At 39.6% G+C, this 22,985-nt stretch overlaps 3 protein-coding genes across 5 annotated transcripts in view; 1 reads left to right on the top strand and 2 right to left on the bottom strand.

The window, feature by feature from the left end:
• fkbp15b (FKBP prolyl isomerase family member 15b) overlaps positions 1-4,850 on the top strand; it is a 48,834-nt gene extending 43,984 nt beyond the window's left edge. For both annotated transcript variants that reach the window (XM_079638354.1, XM_079638355.1), the window contains 2 exons: positions 1,364-1,469; positions 4,469-4,850. In XM_079638354.1, coding sequence (XP_079494480.1) covers positions 1,364-1,469; positions 4,469-4,549 — 187 coding nt within the window. In that variant the 3' untranslated portion in view covers positions 4,550-4,850. The remainder of the gene's footprint in view (positions 1-1,363; positions 1,470-4,468) is intronic.
• LOC307012107 (uncharacterized protein) overlaps positions 1-22,985 on the bottom strand; it is a 328,649-nt gene that overhangs the window by 59,049 nt on the left and 246,615 nt on the right. The window lies entirely within an intron of this gene.
• On the bottom strand, positions 5,011-22,639 carry stambpb (STAM binding protein b). 2 transcript variants are annotated; one of them, XM_079638375.1, is made up of 10 exons: positions 22,369-22,639; positions 20,947-21,175; positions 19,173-19,248; positions 18,985-19,080; positions 14,457-14,799; positions 10,586-10,710; positions 9,325-9,462; positions 8,816-8,928; positions 7,669-7,768; positions 5,011-6,899 (listed from the first exon to the last, which is right to left on the bottom strand). In XM_079638375.1, exons 2-10 carry the CDS (start codon positions 21,150-21,152, stop codon positions 6,843-6,845), a joined length of 1,254 nt encoding a protein of 417 aa, XP_079494501.1. In that variant the 5' UTR covers positions 21,153-21,175; positions 22,369-22,639; the 3' UTR covers positions 5,011-6,842. The 2 variants fall into 2 exon arrangements, 1 of the variants encoding a protein (XP_079494501.1); XR_013800561.1 differs by having other exon boundaries at positions 5,169-6,899; positions 8,816-8,963; positions 22,369-22,615.

Raw genomic sequence — 22,985 nt, forward strand, 5'->3', positions numbered from 1 at the left:
TTTTAATATAACTCAGATTGTATTCGTCTGAAAGAAGAAAGTCATATACACCTAGGTTGGCTTCGGGGTAAAATCACAGGCTAATTTTCATTTTTGGGTGAAGTAACCCTTTAAAACTGCAGTGAACCAAAGACAGTCTCAAAAACACGGTTTGAAATCGCTGGTGTTTCTGACGTCACACACTACCTTGTAACCAATCAGATCAACGTGTGATCGTCAACCAGTGGATCTCTGAGCGAGTGAGTGAGTGGAGGCGGGGCTCATTTGCATATTCATAGAACCGCACATACTAAATGAGGCAAGAGTGTCGAGTTACATTCAAGATATTTTAAGCCATGAAGAAATTTTATGTCATTTTGGTGATCAAAGATGAGTTTTAAGTCACTAAAATGGACTATTTAAGACTGTGTTGAGGATACTTGACAAAACGATGTCTGAAGTGTGTGTGTGTGTGTGTGTGTGTGTGTGTGTGTGTGTGTGTGTGTGTGTGTGTGTGTGTGTGTGAGACACACAGACAGGAGATTCACAGACGCGCACGCCAGTGGCAATTCACTGTTCCCTTGTGTCTTATCGCATTTGCAAAGGATGACGGGCAAAAATAGATTTTTAAAGCGTAAAACTGAAAAATAATAATAATAGCTTGCATTAACATGTTAATTTAGACAGCCTAAATAAATAGTGTATAAAATGTTTTTATTGGTCTTAGTTCAGTATAATAACCCTGCTACTGTTGTTTCTATTGTTCTATTATTGCTATTATTTTAATGTTTCTTGAGGTATACTTATAATTTTAATAAAAATCAAATATATATATATGAGGAAAACGTTTATTTTAAATCATAATTCTGGCCCCCCGTCTGAAATTATCTCTTTTTTACGGCGCGGCTCCTTCAAGGCTTGTCACTAAACAGCCACTGTTCTGATTGGCTAACATCATTACATAGGAAACAGTGACTGAACGCCAGTGGGCGGGGCCTATGGTGCGATGATGTATAACTATTCGCCGACGTCTTGCTCTGGAGGCGGGAATATGCAAATGTATTCGCCCGTGTGACGTCACTGATCCCGCAATATCCAAGCAAGCTGTTTCTGGATCTCTAACGTGTGTAATAATGGATCATCTTCTCATATGAGAAAAGAGTGTGACGGTTATTAGATTTCACTGTATGTATTCCTGCGAATAATTGATATTTTGTGTTGACGTTTTATGATTGTTGGTAAACCTCAAAAATCAGTTCAACACTGTAAATGAACACATCACCCTCTTTAACTGTCACCGTAAGCATGTGCACAACTCATGTTTGTCCTCTGTCCCGCTTCGGTCTGCCTCTCGTCTCCTCTGTGCTCGTCCTGCTGTTCTCAGTCCGTCTGAGAGGCTAGAAGAGGAAAACGAAGAGGAGCCATTGTTCCAGAGTCCCGTCCCACACACACCTGCACCGGCAGTGGCTGATGAAGAGGAGGAGGAGCTGGTGAGCACACACACACACACTCACTCACTCACTCACTCACACACTCTTTCACTCACTCGCGCACACACACACTTTCACTCACTCGCGCGCGCGCACACACACACACACACACTCTTTCACTTACTCACTCACTCGCGCACACACACACTCACACACACACACACTCACACACACACACACTCACACTCACTTACTCATTCATTCACTCTCACACACACACACACACACACACACTCATTCACTCTCTCTCTATCACACACACTCACTCTCTCTGTCTCTCTCTCTCTCACACACACACACACACACACACACAACCTCACGCACACACACTCTCTCACTTGCGCGCACACACACACTCACACTCACTCACTCTCTCTCTCTCACACACATACACACACTCACTCACTCATTCACTCTCTCTCTCACTCACTTGCGCGCACACACACACACACACACACACACAATCACGCACTCACTTGCACACACACTCTCTCACTTGCACACACACTCTCTCTCTCACTCGCGCTGGCACACACACACTCACTCACTCGCGCGCACACACACACACACTCTCACTGACTCGCGCACACACACACTCAATCTCAATCACACACACACACTCTTTCTCTCTCTCTCTCACACACACACACACACACACACACACTTTCTCTCTCTCTCTCTCACACTCACACACATACTCACTCACTCACTCACACACACACACACTTTCTCTCTCTCTCCCACTCCCACTCTCTCTCTCTCTCTCTCTCTCTCTCACACACACACACACACACTCACATGCTGACCTTCTGTTGCTCACTCTCACAAACTAATTTTTTAATTGTGATATAACACTGAAAAATATTTTCTCTGTAGATAAGCCAATCGTTTTGAGGTCATTAAAGGTCCAGCTCATTGTATATTGAGCGTTCCGCGGTGTATTTCTCAGCAGTGTGTGTGTGCACGTGGTTGATGTGTGCTGTAGTGCTTCAGTGCCGCTCACCAGAGGGTCGTTGGTTTGAGTCCTACTGGAACCAGCTCATGGCTCCTTTCTACAACATCACATGAAAGTCATCATAAATAGAATAAATCATAAATAAAAAGATTCTGTTCCATAATCAAATATCAGTGCATCCATTACAGTACAAAACATATTTTAATATTACTGCAGTACTATAAATTTACAGTTATAATACCCAATATATCACACAATTACTTGTCATTTTTATTAAGTATTTTTTACCACAATGTAAGTTGTTGCACCGGTTACTCAGCCGGTCAAATTTTATTTTATTTTTTTGAAGAAAAAAAATCACTTCTGCTCACCATGGCATTATTGGATCAAAAATACAATAAAAAATAATAATATTGTGATATAGTATTGCAATTTAAAGGTACACTATGTAACCTCTAGTGGTTAAAAACAAAACTGCATGTATTTTGCAGATGAACATTGTTGTGGTTGTGCTTCGGCTCTGTGTGTCTGTGCGGATGAATATGATTCTCCTCCGGCTCATAAAACATTCACTAATATTCTTCAGAGATAAAAACCAGTTTAGAGGGAAAGAACCTCAAACTGACCAGCTGAAGACGTTACTGTAGCTTTACACATTTATAGACGCGGTACTTCCTTTAAAATAAACTACAGCACAACAACCATACTGAGAAGATCTTCACAATAGACAGTGCTTTACAGTGAACTCTGTTAGAGAGATACATATGACACTTTATCTGTTCAATGAAACACCTTACACTCCTGTTGAGTTATAAAACACCATTATCTTTTACAACATTTCAAATCCCGCAGTTCTCCATCTCTGAAAAACCAACCACACACACACACACACACGCACACACACACATACTCACACTCTCAGGATCTGATGTTGATTCTTGTTTTATTACGAGCTCGGTCTCGTTCTCTTTTCGCCAGCAGACTCTCCTCTGTTCTCTCTCACACACACACACACACACACACACACACACACACACACACACACACACACACACACACACACACACACAGGATCTGATGTTGATTCTTGTTTTATTACGAGCTCGGTCTCGTTCTCTTTTCGCCAGCAGACTCTCCTCTGTTCTCTCTCACACACACACACACACACACACACACATACACACACACTCTTAGGTTCTGATGTTGATTCTTGTTTTATTACGAGCTCTGTCTCGTTCTCTTTTCTCCAGCAGACTCTCCTCTGTTCACACACACACACACACACACACAGGATCTGATGTTGATTCTTGTTTTATTACGAGCTCGGTCTCGTTCTCTTTTCTCCAGCAGACTCTCCTCTGTTCACACACACACACACACACACACACAGGATCTGATGTTGATTCTTGTTTTATTACGAGCTCGGTCTCGTTCTCTTTTCTCCAGCAGACTCTCCTCTGTTCTCTCTCACACACACACACACACAGGATCTGATGTTGATTCTTGTTTTATTACGAGCTCGGTCTCGTTCTCTTTTCGCCAGCAGACTCTCCTCTGTTCTCTCTCACACACACACACACACACACACACTCTTAGGTTCTGATGTTGATTCTTGTTTTATTACGAGCTCTGTCTCGTTTTCTTTTCTCCAGCAGACTCTCCAGCAGACTTCACACACACAGTGTTTTATTTATTTACTTGTTTTATTACGAGCTCTGTGTGTGTGTGTGTGTGTGAACAGGAGAGTCTGCTGGAGAAAAGAGAACGAGACAGGATCTGAGGTTGATTCTTGTTTTATTACGAGCTCTGTCTCGTTCTCTTTTTTGCAACACACTCCTCTGTTCACACACACACACACACTCTCTCTCTCTCTCTCTCTCTCAACTAACCTCTGCAACACCAAAAGTTGTATTTATTTACGGACATGACGAGACACACAGACTCTGTTTAACCGATGACAGTATGAGAACAGTGGAGTTATTAGTCAGTAATGCACAGGTTTGTTCAGTAACTAATATGTGAAGTGATTCTCGTCTGTGAACAGAGTTTAAAAGGACGTCCCCCTCCCGCGCCTCTGTTTGGTGATGAAAGTGAGGATGATGATGACCTGGGCTGGCTGGGCTGACCCGACCCCTCTGAAAACCAGTGTGTGACGTCAGATGAGTTCCAGCAAGAGGCCAAACGGACTCAGTGTGTGTGTGTGTGTGTGTCGGATCACCGGGACTTTAATCTGTGGGTTTGGATGGTTCTAGAAGGATTTTGTGATCAAAGAACAGAGTAACTTCCTGTCCAAAACCCTAAAAAGCATTTGAATGAAGATCTTTATGGCGATATGAACTGAGTGCTGCTTACAAACTGACTTACTGCACATACAGCAAAAAAATCATCTTTAAATCTACAAATACTGTAAATCATAATTGTTTTTTTTTTAAAAATCTTAATTTATGATTGTGTTTCCATCTTTAAAACAGAACTTTCATGTTTATTTCTGATGACGTTATCTTGCTGTCTCTGATCTTAATATTTATACATTGTACTAACATCAACCAATTCCATATTAATAAAGAAAAGAGACTGTCACTGTTTCTGTAGCGTTTCACTGATCAGTTCATACATTAAGCCATATATAATAATAATAATAAACAATGTGACAGATTTGCCAGTCCATATACATTAATAATAAGCAAGTAGTGACACGAGTCCTCCATTTGTCTGTCAGTTACAGTAAGGAATGACAGTCCGCTGAATAATTAAATGTGTGCATTGTTTTAATAACTAAACAGTCCAACTTCAGCCTTTATCTCCTTTACCACAAACACATCTTTATAATGGGCCTCGTTCATAAAACACAAGCACAATGGGTGTTTTTTTAATTCCTCACAATTCAATACAACAATTTACATCATAAAGATTTATTTTACACACAAAAAAGTCCCAAGTAAATTTAAAGGTTTTGCCCCAACAATTACTTCCTTCATTTCCGGATATGAAACTGTAATATTGTTTGCAAATAAAACAAACATGGCTCTAAAAGTTAATCGACGATTAAAGGCCGTTCACACAGAACCACTTTTCCAGTGTTTTCTACATGGACACGTGAAGAGATGTTTGACCACGAGTCTTTTCAGCCTCTCACGAATGACACGCCGTTTAAACACACGATGCTCATGCTAAAAGTAGCTGAACTTTGTTTCGTTTTTACGTCTCTAGACACATGCCAGAGGAATGGGAATAAAAGGAAGGTATAGTGTCATTTTCAGAATCCTGTGCATGACGCATCATAAAACTAGACTAAAAGTAGTTCAATGCTTCAAAAGTACACCGTGTAACTTCTAGAGGTTAGAAAACAAAACCGCATGCATTTTGTGGAAGAACATTGTTTTGTTTGTGCTTCGGCTCTGTGTGACTACTGATGAATATTACAACTCTATTAGAGATACATATGCTAATTTATAACATTTCAATTCTCTCCATCTCTGAAAAGCCGAGCTAATGTTGATTCTTGGCACGGGCGAGTGACGCATGTACGCAATTTCCCTCAAAAAGCATCCCGCCTGGTGTAAAATACACTTATTATACTCAGGCGTATCACAGTGAATCAGGGTAAGACAAAAAAAAATATTTTGGAAGAAGGATTGATGATGTATTGACATTTAAAAAAAAAAAAAGTCACATGGTGTAGCTACATTTATACAAAAATGCATTCAGTGTGAATAGTTGCGCTCACGTCTCGCATTTTTAGGATGCCGTGTCAAGTTAAAAGTAGTTAAACTTGCTATACCTTGCACTTTTAAAATGCATTTAGTGTCTTTTATGGCGTCTTGCACATGACAACGTTCTAAAAGCTCAAGTTAAAACTAGTTTGACTTTTTTTAAACCCTGTCTATAGTTTATATATGATTTTCTTCATTCCACTGCCCTGCGTCTTGCATTTTGAAACGCGATCTGCGTGAACGGCCCCTCAGAACGTCTGTGAACCAATCAGAAGCAAGAATACATCATCATGGATTACAGTAATTACTGCTATTAAAAAAAAAGTTGTTTTTAGAAAATATTTCATAACATAAAACTGATACTGCTGCATTCATGACAGGACTGACCGGTTCAGCTGTTCTCAAACATACTCAGTAGTTTTAAAAACCCGTTGCTTTAATGTCGTTTGAACAAGGAGTTATGTTAGTGTGTATGAATAACCTCGGCGGGCCACAAAACATTAGCTTACTGCTCGCTAGATCATTAGGATAACGCAAACGGAGTCCCGCGGAGGTGTTCGTGTTCCTGAGTTCCCAACGGATGTCATAAAAGTCGCTTCTGTGCGCTCAAATTATCCAAAAGTGCTTGTTATAGGCAAGTGTAAATCCCATCACCCCTGAAAGCTGAAAACATGACAAGCTCCACGGCCGCGCTGTGTAAAGGGGTCATCGGAGGTCGAGCATGGAGACGGTGTCTTCTGTGATTATAATGTGGCTGCCACCCTGCGGGGAACAACATGTGTTAATACGCTTGTTACGCGTGCAGATGGGTTACAGGACAGACAGTGTTGGGGAAAGTTACTTTTAAAAGTAATGCATTGCAATATTGTGTTACTCCCTTAAAAAGTAACTAATTGCATTACTTAGTTACTTTTTTAGAAAAGTAATGCGTTACGTTACTTTTGCGTTACTTTTTTCCCCACCTGGGCTGGACTTGTTTTTTTATAACACAAAAGTTATATTTTTGTGCAAATGTAAAGACCCTTTCACAGCAAAAGTGAAATAATAATCCTCCGGCTGAAGGAAATGTGTACAGTAGAGGAAAGCACACAAGCAAACCTTTCTATCTCTATCTATAGTCATTTTTGCTTATTAAACTGAATCATCGAAGGTCAGAAGCAAGTACATTGGTCAATAAAGTGAGATTAAATGCATAAAAATTATGTTTTATTTAACATATTTAGTTATTGGAGGTTTGCATAGTATTCTGATTCTGCATCTGATTTTATTCATTTTGAGGAATATTGAATAGTTTTTTCTCTGCACTTTGATTTGTCTCAACATGAGGACAGGAGAGCTGTCAGTCAATAAATGGGAAAACAAAGTAACTTGCATTACTTATTTGAAAAAGTAACTCAGATATTTGTTGTCAATTTTAAAAGTAATGCGTTACTTTACTAGTTACTTGAAAAAGTAATCTGATTACGTAACTCAAGTTACTTGTAATGCATTTCCCCCAACACTGGTAACAGGTGAAGGTTGGTGTCGCTACCGTAAAAAGAGGCGGTTCTTTGGGATGAGGATGAAAGCCTTTCTGAGTGCAGGTTGAGATCTCCTCCAGGCCGTAGTCTGTCAGTCTGAAGTAGCCGGTCCTGTGAACGACAGCATCAGGATGAATGACTGTGCAGTTGCTCTATCTGACAGTAGATGGCGCTTATAAAAAACAGCCGCGCGTCACAGACAGCATTTACATGTTTTCAAACAGTCGTTCAGATTACGTTTTTATTCGCTGTGATGTTTATCTACACAATAGAGGATATGTGTGTGACGTCACCGTCAGCTGGTTACACACACACACTGAGCGGCAGCTTTGAGATTGACTATATAAATAGATTTGACAAGAAATCTGAGGTATATTTTTACCGACTGCCGAAAGCTACAGAACAGAGAAGCGAATGGATCACTGCGATTCATAGAAACAACTGGATCCAGGCAGAGAAAGCAGGATTTGCAGTTATTTTGTGTCAATATGATGAATTTATGGGTAAAATCATACCTTATATATTGTATTGAAAACTCAGTTAAATATTTACCATTGTATATTCTGCATAATTGGATGTTTTTAAATAAACACTGAGAACAAAATATACCAGCTTTAGTGCTGGACGATATGATTATATATATAACATTGATATAAGTGATCACATGGATTTAGATCTATATTGTATTTATATAAAGCGTTCACAGGCAAATTTGCTTTATGTATTTCTCCGGTATTGTATAGATGTCAGGAAACATGATTCCTGCTGGATGTCAATATCCACGGATCACTGGATCTTTGGTAAGTTGTAAGGAACACTTGAGTCCAAGCTTTAGTTTAAACTGATAATGGTTTGTTTTACTCGTGTTTTCCTCTATTAACTCCAGTCACTGTCCGGCTGAGGGAGTGTGTTCTGGTGGGAAAGTGACGTCAATGCATTCCCTATATAAAACTAAATCACACTTTTAAAATTCTCTCATATATCCAGGTTTTCAAAGACGAGAACCCCGGTTCATAAGTAGAACCACAGTTATTTCTGAGAAAACGCTAATATTTTATATCTAATGCAGTGACATTCAGAGACACTGAAGTGTGACTCGTGTCCACTTCCCCTCACTTGTGCCGTCACTGGTTTGATCGCTCTCGTTGCTGGACTTACTGGTTGAACTTGGGCGAGCAGACGATGGCGATGGACTCGGGCAGCATCATCTGGTACGAGCAGTGTGTGTGCAGATCAACGCTGGACAGGAACGCGGTCTGAGTCGGGTGTGTCTGTGGAGCAGAGCTGATCTGAGAACTGTATGCCTCTGACGGACATATGGGGAAATAATCACGGAAAGATGATTACTTGCTCTTTCAGCTCAACAGTAGGGGGAGGGGGGGGGGTGAGATTCAAACTCAATTTATAACATTACATGCAATGTTTGATATCAGTTATATATATATATATATTTATTTTTTCATACATTTAAAAACCGATTACAAACTGATTATTTTTGTATTGTATGTTTCATATTTGTGTTGTAAGTAACATTGTGTGGTGTATAATCCGACACTAATACTTTAGTTCTACATGTTTGTAATGAGAATGAAGGTAATGTAAGTAGAAGTTTGTAATAAGAATGAAGGTAATGTAAGCAGAAGTAGAGAAGCCGAGGTGAGACTGACGTGTATCCAGCCCAGGGTGATGAGGTCGTGCTGGTCCTGCACCAGAAACAGCTCCTCTTCATTCTCTGTGTCACAGTAATCTGGACCGCCACACTGCTTCGGCACAATCACGTGCGTCACTGTGAACGCGTTCATATTCTGCAGCAGGGACGCACGCGCACACACACACACACACACACTTAATGCATTGTACTGGTAAAGCCTATCCAAGAAAATATGCATGATATAGTATACAGACAACAGTATTGGGAAGAGATACTCCACCCAATCATTTAAACTCTCTCATCATTTACTGACCAGATATATATGACTTTCTTTCTTCAGATGAACATGAGTGAGTGTGTGACCGAGTGAGTGAGTGAGTGAGTGTGAGTGAGTGAGCGAGCGAGTGGGTAAGTGTGTGACCGAGTGAGCATAAGTGTGTGAGTGTGAGCGTGAGTGAGTGTGTGTGAGTGAGTGTGTGTGAGTGAGCGAGTGAGTGTGAGTGAGAGTGAGCATGAGTGTGCGAGAGAGTGAGTGTGAGAGATTGAGAGAGTGAGTGAGAGTGAGCGAGCGAGTGAGTGTGAGCGAGTGAGTGTGAGAGAGCGAGCGAGTGTGAGAGAGTGAGTGTGAGAGAGTGAGTGTGAGAGAGCGAGTGAGTGTGAGAGAGCGAGCGAGTGTGAGAGAGTGAGTGTGAGAGAGTGAGAGTGAGAGAGTGAGTGTGAGCGAGTGTGAGCGAGTGAGTGTGACAGAGAGTGAGTGAGTGAGTGAGAGCAAGCGAGTGAGTGTGTGTGTGTGTGTGTGTGTGAGTAAAATACAATTTGTAACTTAAAACAATAAACCATCGCTTCTGTCATGAGTTCACGCTTGAGGTAAATGTCAGCATGTTGTGAAGTCTGATGCATGCATTGTGAAACCACATCACTTCCTGCATTTCACAACACGCTTATGTCATGACTCATGAATTACAACATGCTGATGTTTGTCAAGTGTTATTTTCCTAAAGTGTTGCATCAAGGATTACTTTCGTGTTCGTTTTGTGTGGTTTGGATTATTTTTCTAAAAATCTCTGTTCCACAAAAGAAGGAAAGTCATGTACATCTGGGACGGCATGATGAGGAAAATTATGAAGTATACCTTTAACAGCCATCAAACAAATTAAAATTTGTTGATATCAATTTATCCGAAATAATCTGCAGTGTTGTAACATACAATTGTAAAATAATACAGCCAAAATGTAGGTGACGTTAAAGTACGAAATCCTACAGAAGGACCTTCATACCAGTCTCCCACAGAGTATCCCACAGGTCTCCACTGCTCTTATGGTGTTGCTATTGGCTATTCGCAGAAATTTGCCACAGAGTTCAGCAGGAACAGCAATCTGCCGTAAACCATCAACCATTGTGGCTGAAACACAAAGAGAAACACTGTCACAACCAGGGATCCACGGATATAAACATTTTGGCAGACACGATAACCGATAAATCTTTACATTTGAAAGGCGATAACCGATATATTGGCCAATAAATATAAATCGAAATTTTTATAGAATTTTTGAGAGCCTGATTACAAAAACAAAAGTCTTACCTGTAAAAGCCATGTCCCAAACACACAATTATAACATTCTCATGATAAATGTATGTAGCCGTTATAACAGACGTGCGCTGCACATGTTGCACTGAACTGTATTTAGCTTTTTTTAAGTGATTCCAATTATATTTCAAGCAATTCAAAACCATAATGGCGAACAGTGCTCAATTGAAAGAAACAATCCATTATTTATGGGCTTCAATATATCGGCTACATTTTCTTATCAGGCCGATAACGATAACAGTAAAAGTGAACATATATAGGCCGATACCGATATGGTGGCCGATATATCATCACAACAGAAACAGAAACTATAAACATAACTATAACATTATAAACTAACATATATTGTCCGATACCGATATGGTGACCGATATATCGTCACAACAGAAACTATAAACATAACTATAACATTATAAACTAACATATATTGTCCGATACCGATATGGTGACCGATATATCGTCACACCTGAAACTATAAACATAACTATAACATTATAATGAGCATATATCGGCCGATACCGATATGGTGACCGATATATCGTCACAACAGAAACTAAAAACATAACTATAACATTATAAACAAACATATATCGGCCGATACCGATATGGTGACCGATATATCGTCACACCAGAAACTATAAACATAACTATAACATTATAATGAGCATATATCGGCCGATACCGATATGGTGACCGATATATCGTCACAACAGAAACGAAAAACATAACTATAACATTATAAACAAACATATATCGGCCGATACCGATATGGTGACCGATATATCGTCACAACAGAAACTATAAACATAACTATAACATTATAAACAAACATATATCGGCCGATACCGATATGGTGACCGATATATCGTCACAACAGAAACTATAAACATAACTATAACATTATAAACTAACATATATTGTCCGATACCGATATAGTGACCGATATATCGTCACAACAGAAACTATAAACATAACTATAACATTATAAATGAACATATATCGGCCGATACCGATATGGTGACCGATATATCGTCACACCAGAAACTATAAGCATAACTATAACATTATAAATGAACATATATCGGCCGATACTGATATGGTGACCGATATATCGTCACAACAGAAACTATAAACATAACTATAACATTATAAATGAACATATATCGGCCGATACCGATATGGTGACCGACAGGGCTTAATTTGAGCCGGAACACGCCGGAACATGTTCCGTCACCTCCGACATTGGATCCGGAACCTTTTTTTTTGGGTCCGGCACCTCCTGTGTCACTAAAATTAATTGCCTAAATGAAAAAAAGACTGTTTGTGTAGTGTTCAATGTTTGTGACACATGACTTGCGTGCTTGTTGTACGAGTTGAGATTGCTGTTAGGCTCGATCGTTTCACTCAGGGGAAAAATGTCAAAAAGACAGGAAAGTTTGCTTAACTTTTTCAAATACGCTGGACAGTCAGATCCCAAACAAGCAAAAATCGTTTCCGCTGATCAAAAAGGAGACCACGGTGGACACAGTAGCCTAGTATCGATATCTCGTTATTTCGACATAAATAAGGGAACATTCTAATCTGCATTAAGCCACATTAAGCGTTCTTATAGCCTAATGGTTTTCTATGGGAGTAAAATGCTTAACCGTTCATATTATGCGCTCATCTGATTTTTTGTACATAGCCTATTTGTTAGGATTTTAGTATCATAATGATTAGGAATGCACGCACAATTATCCGTGAACTTTTTTTTTTAACAAATGCCTTTCAACTTGTGTGTGCATTAAATTAATGTGCAGAAATGTGTACAAATAGAGAGTAGGATATGTAGGCCTACTATACTGTTGTAGCCATTAAAAAAAGCGCGTTTCATATTTGTTAAAATATTATAATGTTATTTATTTTTTTAATTTATGTTGATTTATGAAAAGTGAACAGCACGACCGAGTAAGATTGGATGCGCAATATGAGACATGGAGCGGGTCAGACATGATTTTGACCGTTGAAGTTGTTATAGAAAGCCTTTCTTTAAAGTGAATTTCGTTTTGTATAAATTGTATCTTAATTTTAATCAATTTTTCATCAACCAATTGCCTGTATTTAATGAATAGGCCGACGAAACAAATATAACGGAGGCGCCCGCGCGCTCACTTGCGCACGTGAACTAGAGCACATCCTAACTTAACGAAACTCAGTGTATGCCTCACACAGACATGACAAATACACCAAATACACAAAGCTTGAAATGTCTTTAAAATAAATAATTCAAAACGAAAAAAGAAAAAGGCTACTCTCTGATTAGGCTATGTAATCCATTATTAGGCTTATTTATGTGCATTTCTCTCTATAAGCGCGTTCACACGGAGATGGCAATCGTCAACTTCACCTTTGCAGCCGAGTCGACACTTTTAGAGAAAACACTTGTCACCGGATTTAGCCTACAGATGCACGCACACATATTTCGAAATAACGAGATATTGTGTTGAAATAGCCTAACATTATTATTAATAATAGCCTTCATCTTTTAGAATAGGCCTTTTAGAAGCTACGTAGGCAGTGCAATTTTTTTTTTTTTTTTTTTTGTTCCGTTACCTCCAATCCCCGTTTTGAGTCGCCGGATCCACCCTCCCTCTGCGCTCCGGGACCTCCCACTTTACAAATTAAGCACTGGTGACCGATATATCGTCACAACAGAAACTATAAACATAACTATAACATTATAAATTAACATATATCGGCCGATACCGATATGGTGACAGATATATCGTCACAACACAAACTATAACATATTGGCCGATACCGATATGGTGACCGATATATCGTCACAACAGAAACTATAAACATACCTATAACATTATAAATGAACATATATCGGCCGATACCGATATGGTGACCGATATATCGTCACAACAGAAACTATAAACATTCCTATAACATTATAAATGAACATATATCGGCCGATACCGATATGGTGACCGATATATCGTCACAACAGAAACGAAAAACATAACTATAACATTATAAATGAACATATATCGGCCGATACCGATATGGTGACAGATATATCGTCACAACACAAACTATAACATATTGGCCGATACCGATATGGTGACCGATATATCGTCACAACAGAAACTATAAACATACCTATAACATTATAAATGAACATATATCGGCCGATACCGATATGGTGACCGATATATCGTCACAACAGAAACTATAAACATAACTATAACATTATAAATGAACATATATCGGCCGATACCGATATGGTGACCGATATATCGTCACAACAGAAACTATAAGCATAACTATAACATTATAAATGAACATATATCGGCCGATACCGATATGGTGACCGATATATCGTCACACCAGAAACTATAAGCATACCTATAACATTATTAATTAACATATATCGGCCGATACCGATATGGTGACCGATACATCGTCACAACAGAAACTATAACATATTGGCCGATACCGATATGGTGGCCGTTATATCGTCACAACAGAATCAGGCTGCTTCATGTGTAGTGAGGTTTGAGAGCGAGTCGTACTGTTGCTGCTGAGGTGACCCGGTTTAAGCGAGCGGTCAAAGGTCGGGGGGGCCGACGGGGCGCTGTGATTGGCCAGCGGGCTCTGAGGGGGGGTGGGGGACTCTAGATAGGGCAGCGGTGGACCCTGGATCCTGGGGATGAGCAGCATGTCCTCCCGCTGGGACGCTGGAGAGCTGATCCGGTGCCCGTGTTCTTGATGCTCCTTCTGTCGGATCATGTCCTCGAACATGCTGAACTGCTCCTGCTCTCGCTGTCTCCTCTGCATGTCCAACACACGCTGCCTCTCCAACTCCAGCTCTTGCTTACGGGATAACTCACGCTCCAGCGCTTCTGCTTCCGCACGCTAGTGGACGACAACACGATTCATGAGGTTAAACACACGTGCAACTAGGGCTGGGTATCGTTTGAATTTTAACAATCGTTCTACGTTTACACGTCTACATTGCACACATTTTGTAACATTTTATTTAAAGGGATACTTCACCGCTGGAAAGATGAATGTGTATTCAAATTGAGTCATTTATGTAGTAGAAATGTGAAATTATTTTAGAAGTTGGTGCCTTCTAGACTGAGAAAAGCCAGAAAAAAATGTTTTGGCTCATGAGGATGAAAGACAACAACTCCCAGAATGCACTTGCTTCGCTGCGCTACGAGGCCACGCCTACCGGTTACAGAGGGCAGTATCGGAAGAAATGATACAACTAGGCTACTAGTTGACTCAAAACTGAAGACGCCGTTTTATTGTGAGTCTCTGTGTCGATTTAGTTGATAAATTAATTCAAATAAGTTAACTTATTGGGTCATGACATGAGAAACCAAATTTGCCTTGATCTTTTGGTATATAAGAGGTCTTTGTACCATTAAAACGTCCTGCAAGTTTCATAGCTTAAGGGTGTATTCACACCTGCCTTGTTTGGTTCGATTGAATCGAACTCTAGTTCGTTTCCCCCCTTGGTGCGGACCTTTTGGGCAGGTGTGAATACAGCAATCGAACTCTGGTGCGGACCAAACAATCGAACCGAGACCCAGCTGAAGAGGTGGTCTCGGTACGGTTCCAAACGAACTCTGGTACGGTTCGTTTACGATGTGAACATGAACCGACCCAATATCGGCCCAATATCAATATCGACCCAATATTGTTCATTCAAGTGCGAAAGAGAATTCCATTCCGGCGCGCTGTCTGGCCACACGATACTGTTGCGCGTCATTCTGCGCGTCGTGTGTGCATCATTGGCAGTGTTGTGCATGAACGTGTTCATATTTTCGCCGAACGCTGAACGAATCACTTTTAATACAATGAACGTGAACGAGAGATTTTTCGAGAGAACTCATCTGATTTTTTGTACATAGCATAGCCTATTTGTTAGGATTTTAGTATCATAATGATTAGGCTAATAAATGCACGCACAATTATCCGTGAACTTGATTTGAACAAATGCCTTTCAACTTGTGTGTGCAAACTTCAGAATTAAATTAATGTGCAGAAATTTGTACAAATAGAGAGTAGGATATGTAGGCCTACTATACTATAGCCATTTAAAAAAGCGCGTTTCATATTTGTTAAAATATTATAATGTTATTTTTTTTTTCCATTTATGTTGATTTATAAAAAGTGAACAGCACGACCGAGATAGGATGCGCAATATGAGACATGGAGCGGGTCAGACATGATTTTGACCGTTTGACAGTTTTTATAGAAAGCCTTTCTTTAATGTGAATTTCGTTTTGTATAAATTGTATCTTAATTTTAATACATTTTTCATCAACCAATTGCCTGTATTTAATGAATAGGCCGACGAAACAAATATAACGGAGGCGCCCGCACGCTCACTTGCATTGCACGTGAACTGAGCACATCCTAACTTAACGAAACTCAGTGTATGCCTCACACAGACATGACAAATACATCAAATACACAATGCTTGAAATGTCTTTAAACGAAATAATTCAAAACGAAAAAAGAAAAAGGCTACTCTCTGATTATGTAATCCATTATTAGGCTTAGCCTATTTATGTGCATTTCTCTCTAAGCGCGTTCTCACGGAGATGGCGATCGTCAACTTCATCTTTGCAGCCGAGTCGACACTTTTAGAGAAAACACTTGTTTATTAATAAAAATCAATACACGCGTCACCGGATTTACAGATGCACGCACACATATTATTTCGAAATAACGAGACAGTAAAAGAACAAATATTGCAGTAGCCTACGAAATCTCTCCAAATTTATTTTTAATTTATTTTTATATTTTTTATATCTCCGAGCCTTTTTTTTGTTGCACTTCCTGATTTCCCTACTTGAGAATCCTTGTCCAATGAATGGACGACCTTAGCACACGTGTGGTTTTGTTTACACATTTTGGTTCACTTGCAAAAAGAGCAGTGTGAAAGCGAACCGTACCAAACAAAAAAACAAAAAAAATTATTTGGTCCGGACCAAAGCAAGTGAACTATCGGACTTTCCTGGTGTGAATACACAAGACTTCCTCCCCATTATAAACGAATCATTTATTTAATCAAGCTCTAAATACAGCTCGTTCTGGATCCATGGTAAGAAGTGACGTCACGGTACGAAGTGACGTACCAGCGTTTGCATATGACCGCCTCCGGCAGTCATATCGTTGTCGCGCCCGCGCGCTGCGCGCCTCACAAGTGTTCAGTCGACGGACAGCGAGTGGGTCTGTCTACAGGGAAATTACGATGCCACGCAGATGTGCTGTTCCTGGCTGTGGACAAACAACATCTTTGAATACGCTGCGAAAGATCCAGACGTCACGGAAAAATGGATGCACTTTATTTTTTGCGGACGTCTCAGTCACGGCAGTGTTAGTTTAAGCGTTTGTTCTATACATTTGAAGGATGACTGTTTTGAGAACAAATCCCAAAATGATGCTGGCTTTGCCAGAAAACTGTTGCTCAAAGATAAGTCCGTGCCGACTATTCTGGGCTCAACAACGACGACGCAAACTGTAAGTAATGTATTTAAAACTTTAAACTACTTATTAAATACGCCGAATCCGCAATGTTCTGGCTGGGGGCGTTAATAATTGATGCATAGGCACTGACGTTAGCCAATTATAACAGTGGGCGTTAACACTGAACTCTTAAAGGGGAAACACCCCCAAAACAGACTGTGTGAATCAGAGGATGAGAAACTGGGAAAAGGTCATAAATCACTACATTTTAAAAGTTTTTTGTAAAAAAAAACTATAGTAATACTATAATTGCACCTAAGGGAACATAATAATAAAATAAAAAAACCCATGTCATGACCCCTTTAAAATACTGATCGGAATTATATCCGTTTTGCGAAACCCCCAACGGGCGTGTTGAAAACATGCGGCACTCGCTCCTACTACTGGCTGTAGTCTCGAGCCTCTGGCCAGAAAAGCCTCCGATGATGACGCTAAATTACCATTTTTGCGTCATCAGAGTTTTTTTTCCAGACACACAACACAGAAATCTCTCGTCTCAGGGGGACATGAGGGTGGGGGGGGAAGCACGGTCATTCGAAAATACTACCGGGTTTCTATTGATACAAAGCTCAATGCTAATCGGTGAAGTATCCCTTTAAGTTCAAGACTTTCTTTAACACTTTTTGTTATCTTTATATATGACTAAATTGAAGATGGACAGTCCTGTTGTGCATCTAGGGTTGGGTATCGTTTAAATTTTAGGGTGTATTCACACCAGGAAAGTTCACTTGCTTTGATCCGGACCAAATAAATTTTTTTTTTTTTTTGTACGGTTCGCTTTCACACTGCTCTTTTTGCAAGTGAACCAAAATTTGTAAACAAAACCACACGTGTGCTAAGGTCGTCCATTCATTGGACAAGGATTCTCAAGTAGGGAAATCAGGAAGTGCAAAAAAATGTCCACTCTTGTTTAGAGCATCGCACACTTTCATATAATGTTGCCGAAGTTTTTTTACTTTAACGCGGCACTGTGCGGGAGACTGCTCATATGCCCTCTCCTTCATCCGTTCAGTAAACATGTTGAACACATCAGTATTTTTATGTGTCCTCTCCAGCAGCCGTGCTACATGGGCTTCTGCGCAAATGTTAATAAGGCAGCTCGTCTCTTCGACGCTCCAGGTCAAACCACGACTCATTTTATCAAATGTAGTAAATCAACAACAGATCACTTTTTCATAACGCAACTCCGACTACGGAGGCCTGTTAACTCAAAGGCGCAGTGCTTTCTTGCAATTGGGTCGGTTCATGTTCACATCGTAAACGAACCGCACCAGAGTTTGTTTGGAACCGTACCGAGAGCACCTCTTCAGCTGGGTCTCAGTTCGATTGTTTGGTCCGCACCCGAGTTCGATTGCTGTATTCACACCTGCCCAAAAGGTCTAGAGTTCGATTCAATCGAACCAAACATAATTAAATAATAATGGCCCTAAAGTTCGATTCATTCTCTTCATGCAAAATATAATATTTGATTTCTTTCTTTTGGTTTTGGGGTGAAATATGAAAAATTACCCCTTTTAGTCAATGATAATGTTCTATCACGACAATGTGCCTCACCTTTTTGCTGATATACTCTGCATATTCTCTGTCATATCTTCTCAGTAGATGTTTCTTCAGCAGCTCTGCTTGAGGGAAAGCCGTCTCCTTCAGCTTCTGTGTGAGGAGCAACAGCAAAACTAAGACCACTAACAAGATATGATGAGATTATTGATCAAAACAATCATTTTCCATCTAGACTTCGTTACCCTTAACGTCTCCTTCTTCTCAGTAATATTAGACAGCTTATATTCCGGATGCTTAGGAAGCTTTTCAATGAAAAGTCTGCCGGGTTAAAAAGAACAGGAGTTAAACCTGATGCAATTACACTAAAACATTACTAATATTACTCACACTCCCATGCCAGTTAAAGAGACACTCCACCCAGAAGTGAGAATCCTGTCATCATGGTTCGTACAGACACTGTCAAATCTAATTCCAGGACTTTCAAGCACTACTTTTTTTTTTCAAGGACTATATTTATCAAACAATATCTTTATATCTTTCAAATTCTAAAAAAGGTAAATAGATCAATAAAAATAAACTAATAAAACAAAATGGTGCAAATAAAGTGCAGCAGATGCAATGACTGGTAACTTTAACCATTGAAGAGGATACTTTGACAAAGATATCGCTTTGCTTTTTCAAACTGATTTTTTCTCCAATTAATATATATGATTGACTTGAAGAATAAAAGCTGTATCATATACTTGGATATTTATATGAGCAATATCACGCTCATAGCCATGCAAAACGCCTCTATATCTATATCAGACGGACTGCGGCTTTCATTTTGTGTGAAAAGATTGTTTCATCAATAAAATGTAAAATAAATTTCCCATAAATTGAATTTCAATAATTCAAGCACTTTTCAAGTAATTCTTCATAAAAATGTCTGTTTTCAAGCATTTTCCAGGACTTACATTTCAAAAAGTCAAGTACTTCAAGTACTTTAAGCAACTTGTACGAACCCTGTTGTAAGGACAAACAAACACTGAGACATTCTCAAAACATCCACAGAAGAAAGAAAGAAAGTCACACAGGTTAGGAACAAACTTTTTAATTATCGGGTGGAATATCCCTTTAAAACAGCGTTCAGAGTAGGGCTGCACAATTAATCACAATCTACATGAAATTGCACTTAAACCGATTTGGCTTATCGTGATTATGAAATCGCAAAGGCTGCGATTATCTTTTATTTGTCAGCTTGTCATTGATGAACGGCTCTGCGAGTTTGAGTCTCTAATAACGTGCATTTGAAATGTGTGTGTGTGTTGTCGCGGCCGGCTCGCAAGCCGCGACAAAGAAGAAGACAACACGTTGGATAATGCTCAAAAAAGAATAACATGTATTAAAGTAAGAATAATTAATTCATTAATTGTGTGTGCGTGTGTGTGTGTGTTTATGTGTGTGTGTGTGAGAGAGAAGCCCTCTGGTGTTCAGATGGATATGCGGAGTGTGTGTGCAGAGTGTGTGTGTGGAGTGTGTGTGTCGCCCTCTGGTATTCAGATGGATATGTGGAGTGCGTGTGTGTGTAACGCCCTCTGGTGTTCAGATGGATATGTGGAGTGTGTGTGTGTGTGTGTAACGCCCTCTGGTGTTCAGATGGATATGTGGAGTGTGTGTGTGTGTGTGTGTAACGCCCTCTGGTGTTCAGATAGATATGTGGAGTGTGTGTGTGTGTGTGTGTCGCCCTCTAGTGTTCAGATGGATATGTGGAGTGCGTGTGTGTGTGTAACGCCCTCTGGTGTTCAGATGGATATGTGGAGTGTGTGTGTGTGTGTGTAACGCCCTCTGGTGTTCAGATGGATATGTGGAGTGTGTGTGTGTGTGTGTCGCTCTCTAGTGTTCAGATGGAGCATTTACTACCGATCTGTCGCTGCACTGACAAACTGCGCATTAAATAATCACAGTCTTTGCCAAATCGCATGCGTTTAATTGCGATTAATTGTGCAGCCCAAGTTCAGAGGTCTTCTTTCTTACGTGATGTATTTGTTGTAGAGGACGAAGGCGTGCTCTGTGTTGCCCTCCTCGCCGTACACGTGTGCCATGCGGATCATCTCCATGCCCGAGCGGAAGTATCTGCGCACCGGCACGGCTTCGTTCATGTCCACCGAGCTGCCCTTCTTCGTCAAGGCCCGCACTCGCTCGTCTGGGGTCAAACTCACGTCAGCGTGGTCCAACATCATGTCCCCAATCTACGCCTTCAACCCTGTGAGGAAACATCACAGACAAAACACCATTTCTGAATTAAATATATATGTTTACTACATTCACCCCAGCCAAATAAACACCTAAGTATTCAGCATCTTAAAGTGACAGTTCACTCAAAACTGCAAATTCTGTCATCATTTACTCACCCTCATGTTGTTCCAAACCTGTATGAGTGTCTTTCTTCTGTTGAACACAAATAAAGATATTTTAAAGAGTGTTGGTACTAGTCAGAACTGTTGACGGTAGCCATTGACTTCCATAGTAGAAAAACTGTCCAACTGTCATTCTTCAAAATATCTTCTTTTGTGTTCAGCAGAAGAAAGAAACTCATACAGGTTTTGAACAACATGAGGGTGAGTAAATGATGACAGAATTTTCATTTTTGGGTGAACTGTCACTTTAATGAATGTCAGATGCATTTACATACAGAAGTCTTAAAGGTACAGTAGCAAAACAACGAGAAGGAGTACAGTCATGTAAATTAAATCTTTTAGTGAAAGAAACATTTACTAGCATAAAGACTCGTTCACACCATAGACTGTAAAAAAATAGTTTACACCAAGAACGATAACTATAAGATAACTATATTAGCGTTCACACCAGCGGACAATATCGTTCTGTTTACTCTGAGCGCGTGCTTGTCTGTCTCTTTAAATGCTCGAGCGCGTTACAGCAGGATGGATTCTGATTGGCTGTCAATGTTTTTATCGTTCATGAACTGAATGAAATCGTTATTAAAGTGATTCCAAGTTAACGATATCGTTTCTCTGTGCTTTTATCGTTATAGCTGTGGTCTGAACTCTGCTATTCTTTAATATTGAGAACGATTTTTATAACTATATCTTATTATCTTTATCGTCCTTGGTGTGAACGGGCCTTTATACGTTGACCAATAAAAACCCAGGTGTTAAAATATCTGTACAGAGTGAGTATAATAAACGACTAGTGAACTATTTACTGTGTTGCTGACAGAATGGATCAAATAAAGATGTGAAATAAAGTGTAACATTTTTAAACAGGTGATATTTCCCATTCAAACACTCACATTATATAGTTTTGCGTCATGTAAAAAATACCCAACCGCTAGAAACGCCTTCATTCTATATGTTGAGTGTTATGGTATGTGTAATGTTTATGAATATGTGCAGCTAGAAAGCTAATGTAAGATTATAACGCTTTAAAAAGCCTTACCCTGGTAATAATGACAGTCAGCTCGCATTCACACTAGCTGGGGAAACCCGTCATTGCCTTCAGCTGTATTTCATGAGGATAAAGGAGCGTTAAAGTAGTTCTGTGTCCATCCTTGATCTCAAACCGTCTCACACACTCCCTCACTTCCTCTTCCTGTGTGTGTAAAGCTGATCTCAGATCAGTGTTGTCTCCCTCCGCAGGCGTGGGAAGGTTTTCATGCTCACTGACTGATCGATCACATCAGGGTGTGTCTGTTAATATGTGACTGACTGATAAACTGTTGACTTACTGACATTAAACCAGGAAGCATTCGTATATAAATCATTTTTAGGATATTTAAATTATTATTATTATTGGTGATCTTGTTATAATAATAATAATGTTACAAATAATGTTGTATTAAATGAAAAATAATATAAAACAGAAGCATTTTGATGGTGGGTGATATTTTGATATTTGTTAAATCATAAACATTTTGTTTAAATTACTTTTGATATTTCTTATTGATATATAAATATATTTTTAAGAGTCATTAATGTTAAATACTAAAGTTTTTATTTTGACAGTTTAGTTAATAATTGAATAACTGATAACAGACAAAGCAGAACCCTAATAAA

The sequence above is a fragment of the Phoxinus phoxinus genome, assembly GCF_949152265.1.
Source record: "Phoxinus phoxinus genome assembly, chromosome: 15".
NCBI classification, from domain to species: Eukaryota; Metazoa; Chordata; class Actinopteri; order Cypriniformes; family Leuciscidae; genus Phoxinus; species Phoxinus phoxinus.

Excerpts from the sequence above, each read along its gene's own strand:
- stambpb (XM_079638375.1), bottom strand. The coding sequence starts at position 21,152 with ATGATGTTGGACCACGCTGACGTGAGTTTGACCCCAGACGAGCGAGTG. Across the intron at positions 19,249-20,946 it reads CTCTACAACAAATACATCAC|ACTTTTCATTGAAAAGCTTC; the intron begins GTAAGAAAGAAG and ends TTAACCCGGCAG. Across the intron at positions 6,900-7,668 it reads AAGAACCGCCTCTTTTTACG|GGTGGCAGCCACATTATAAT; the intron begins GTAGCGACACCA and ends TGTTCCCCGCAG.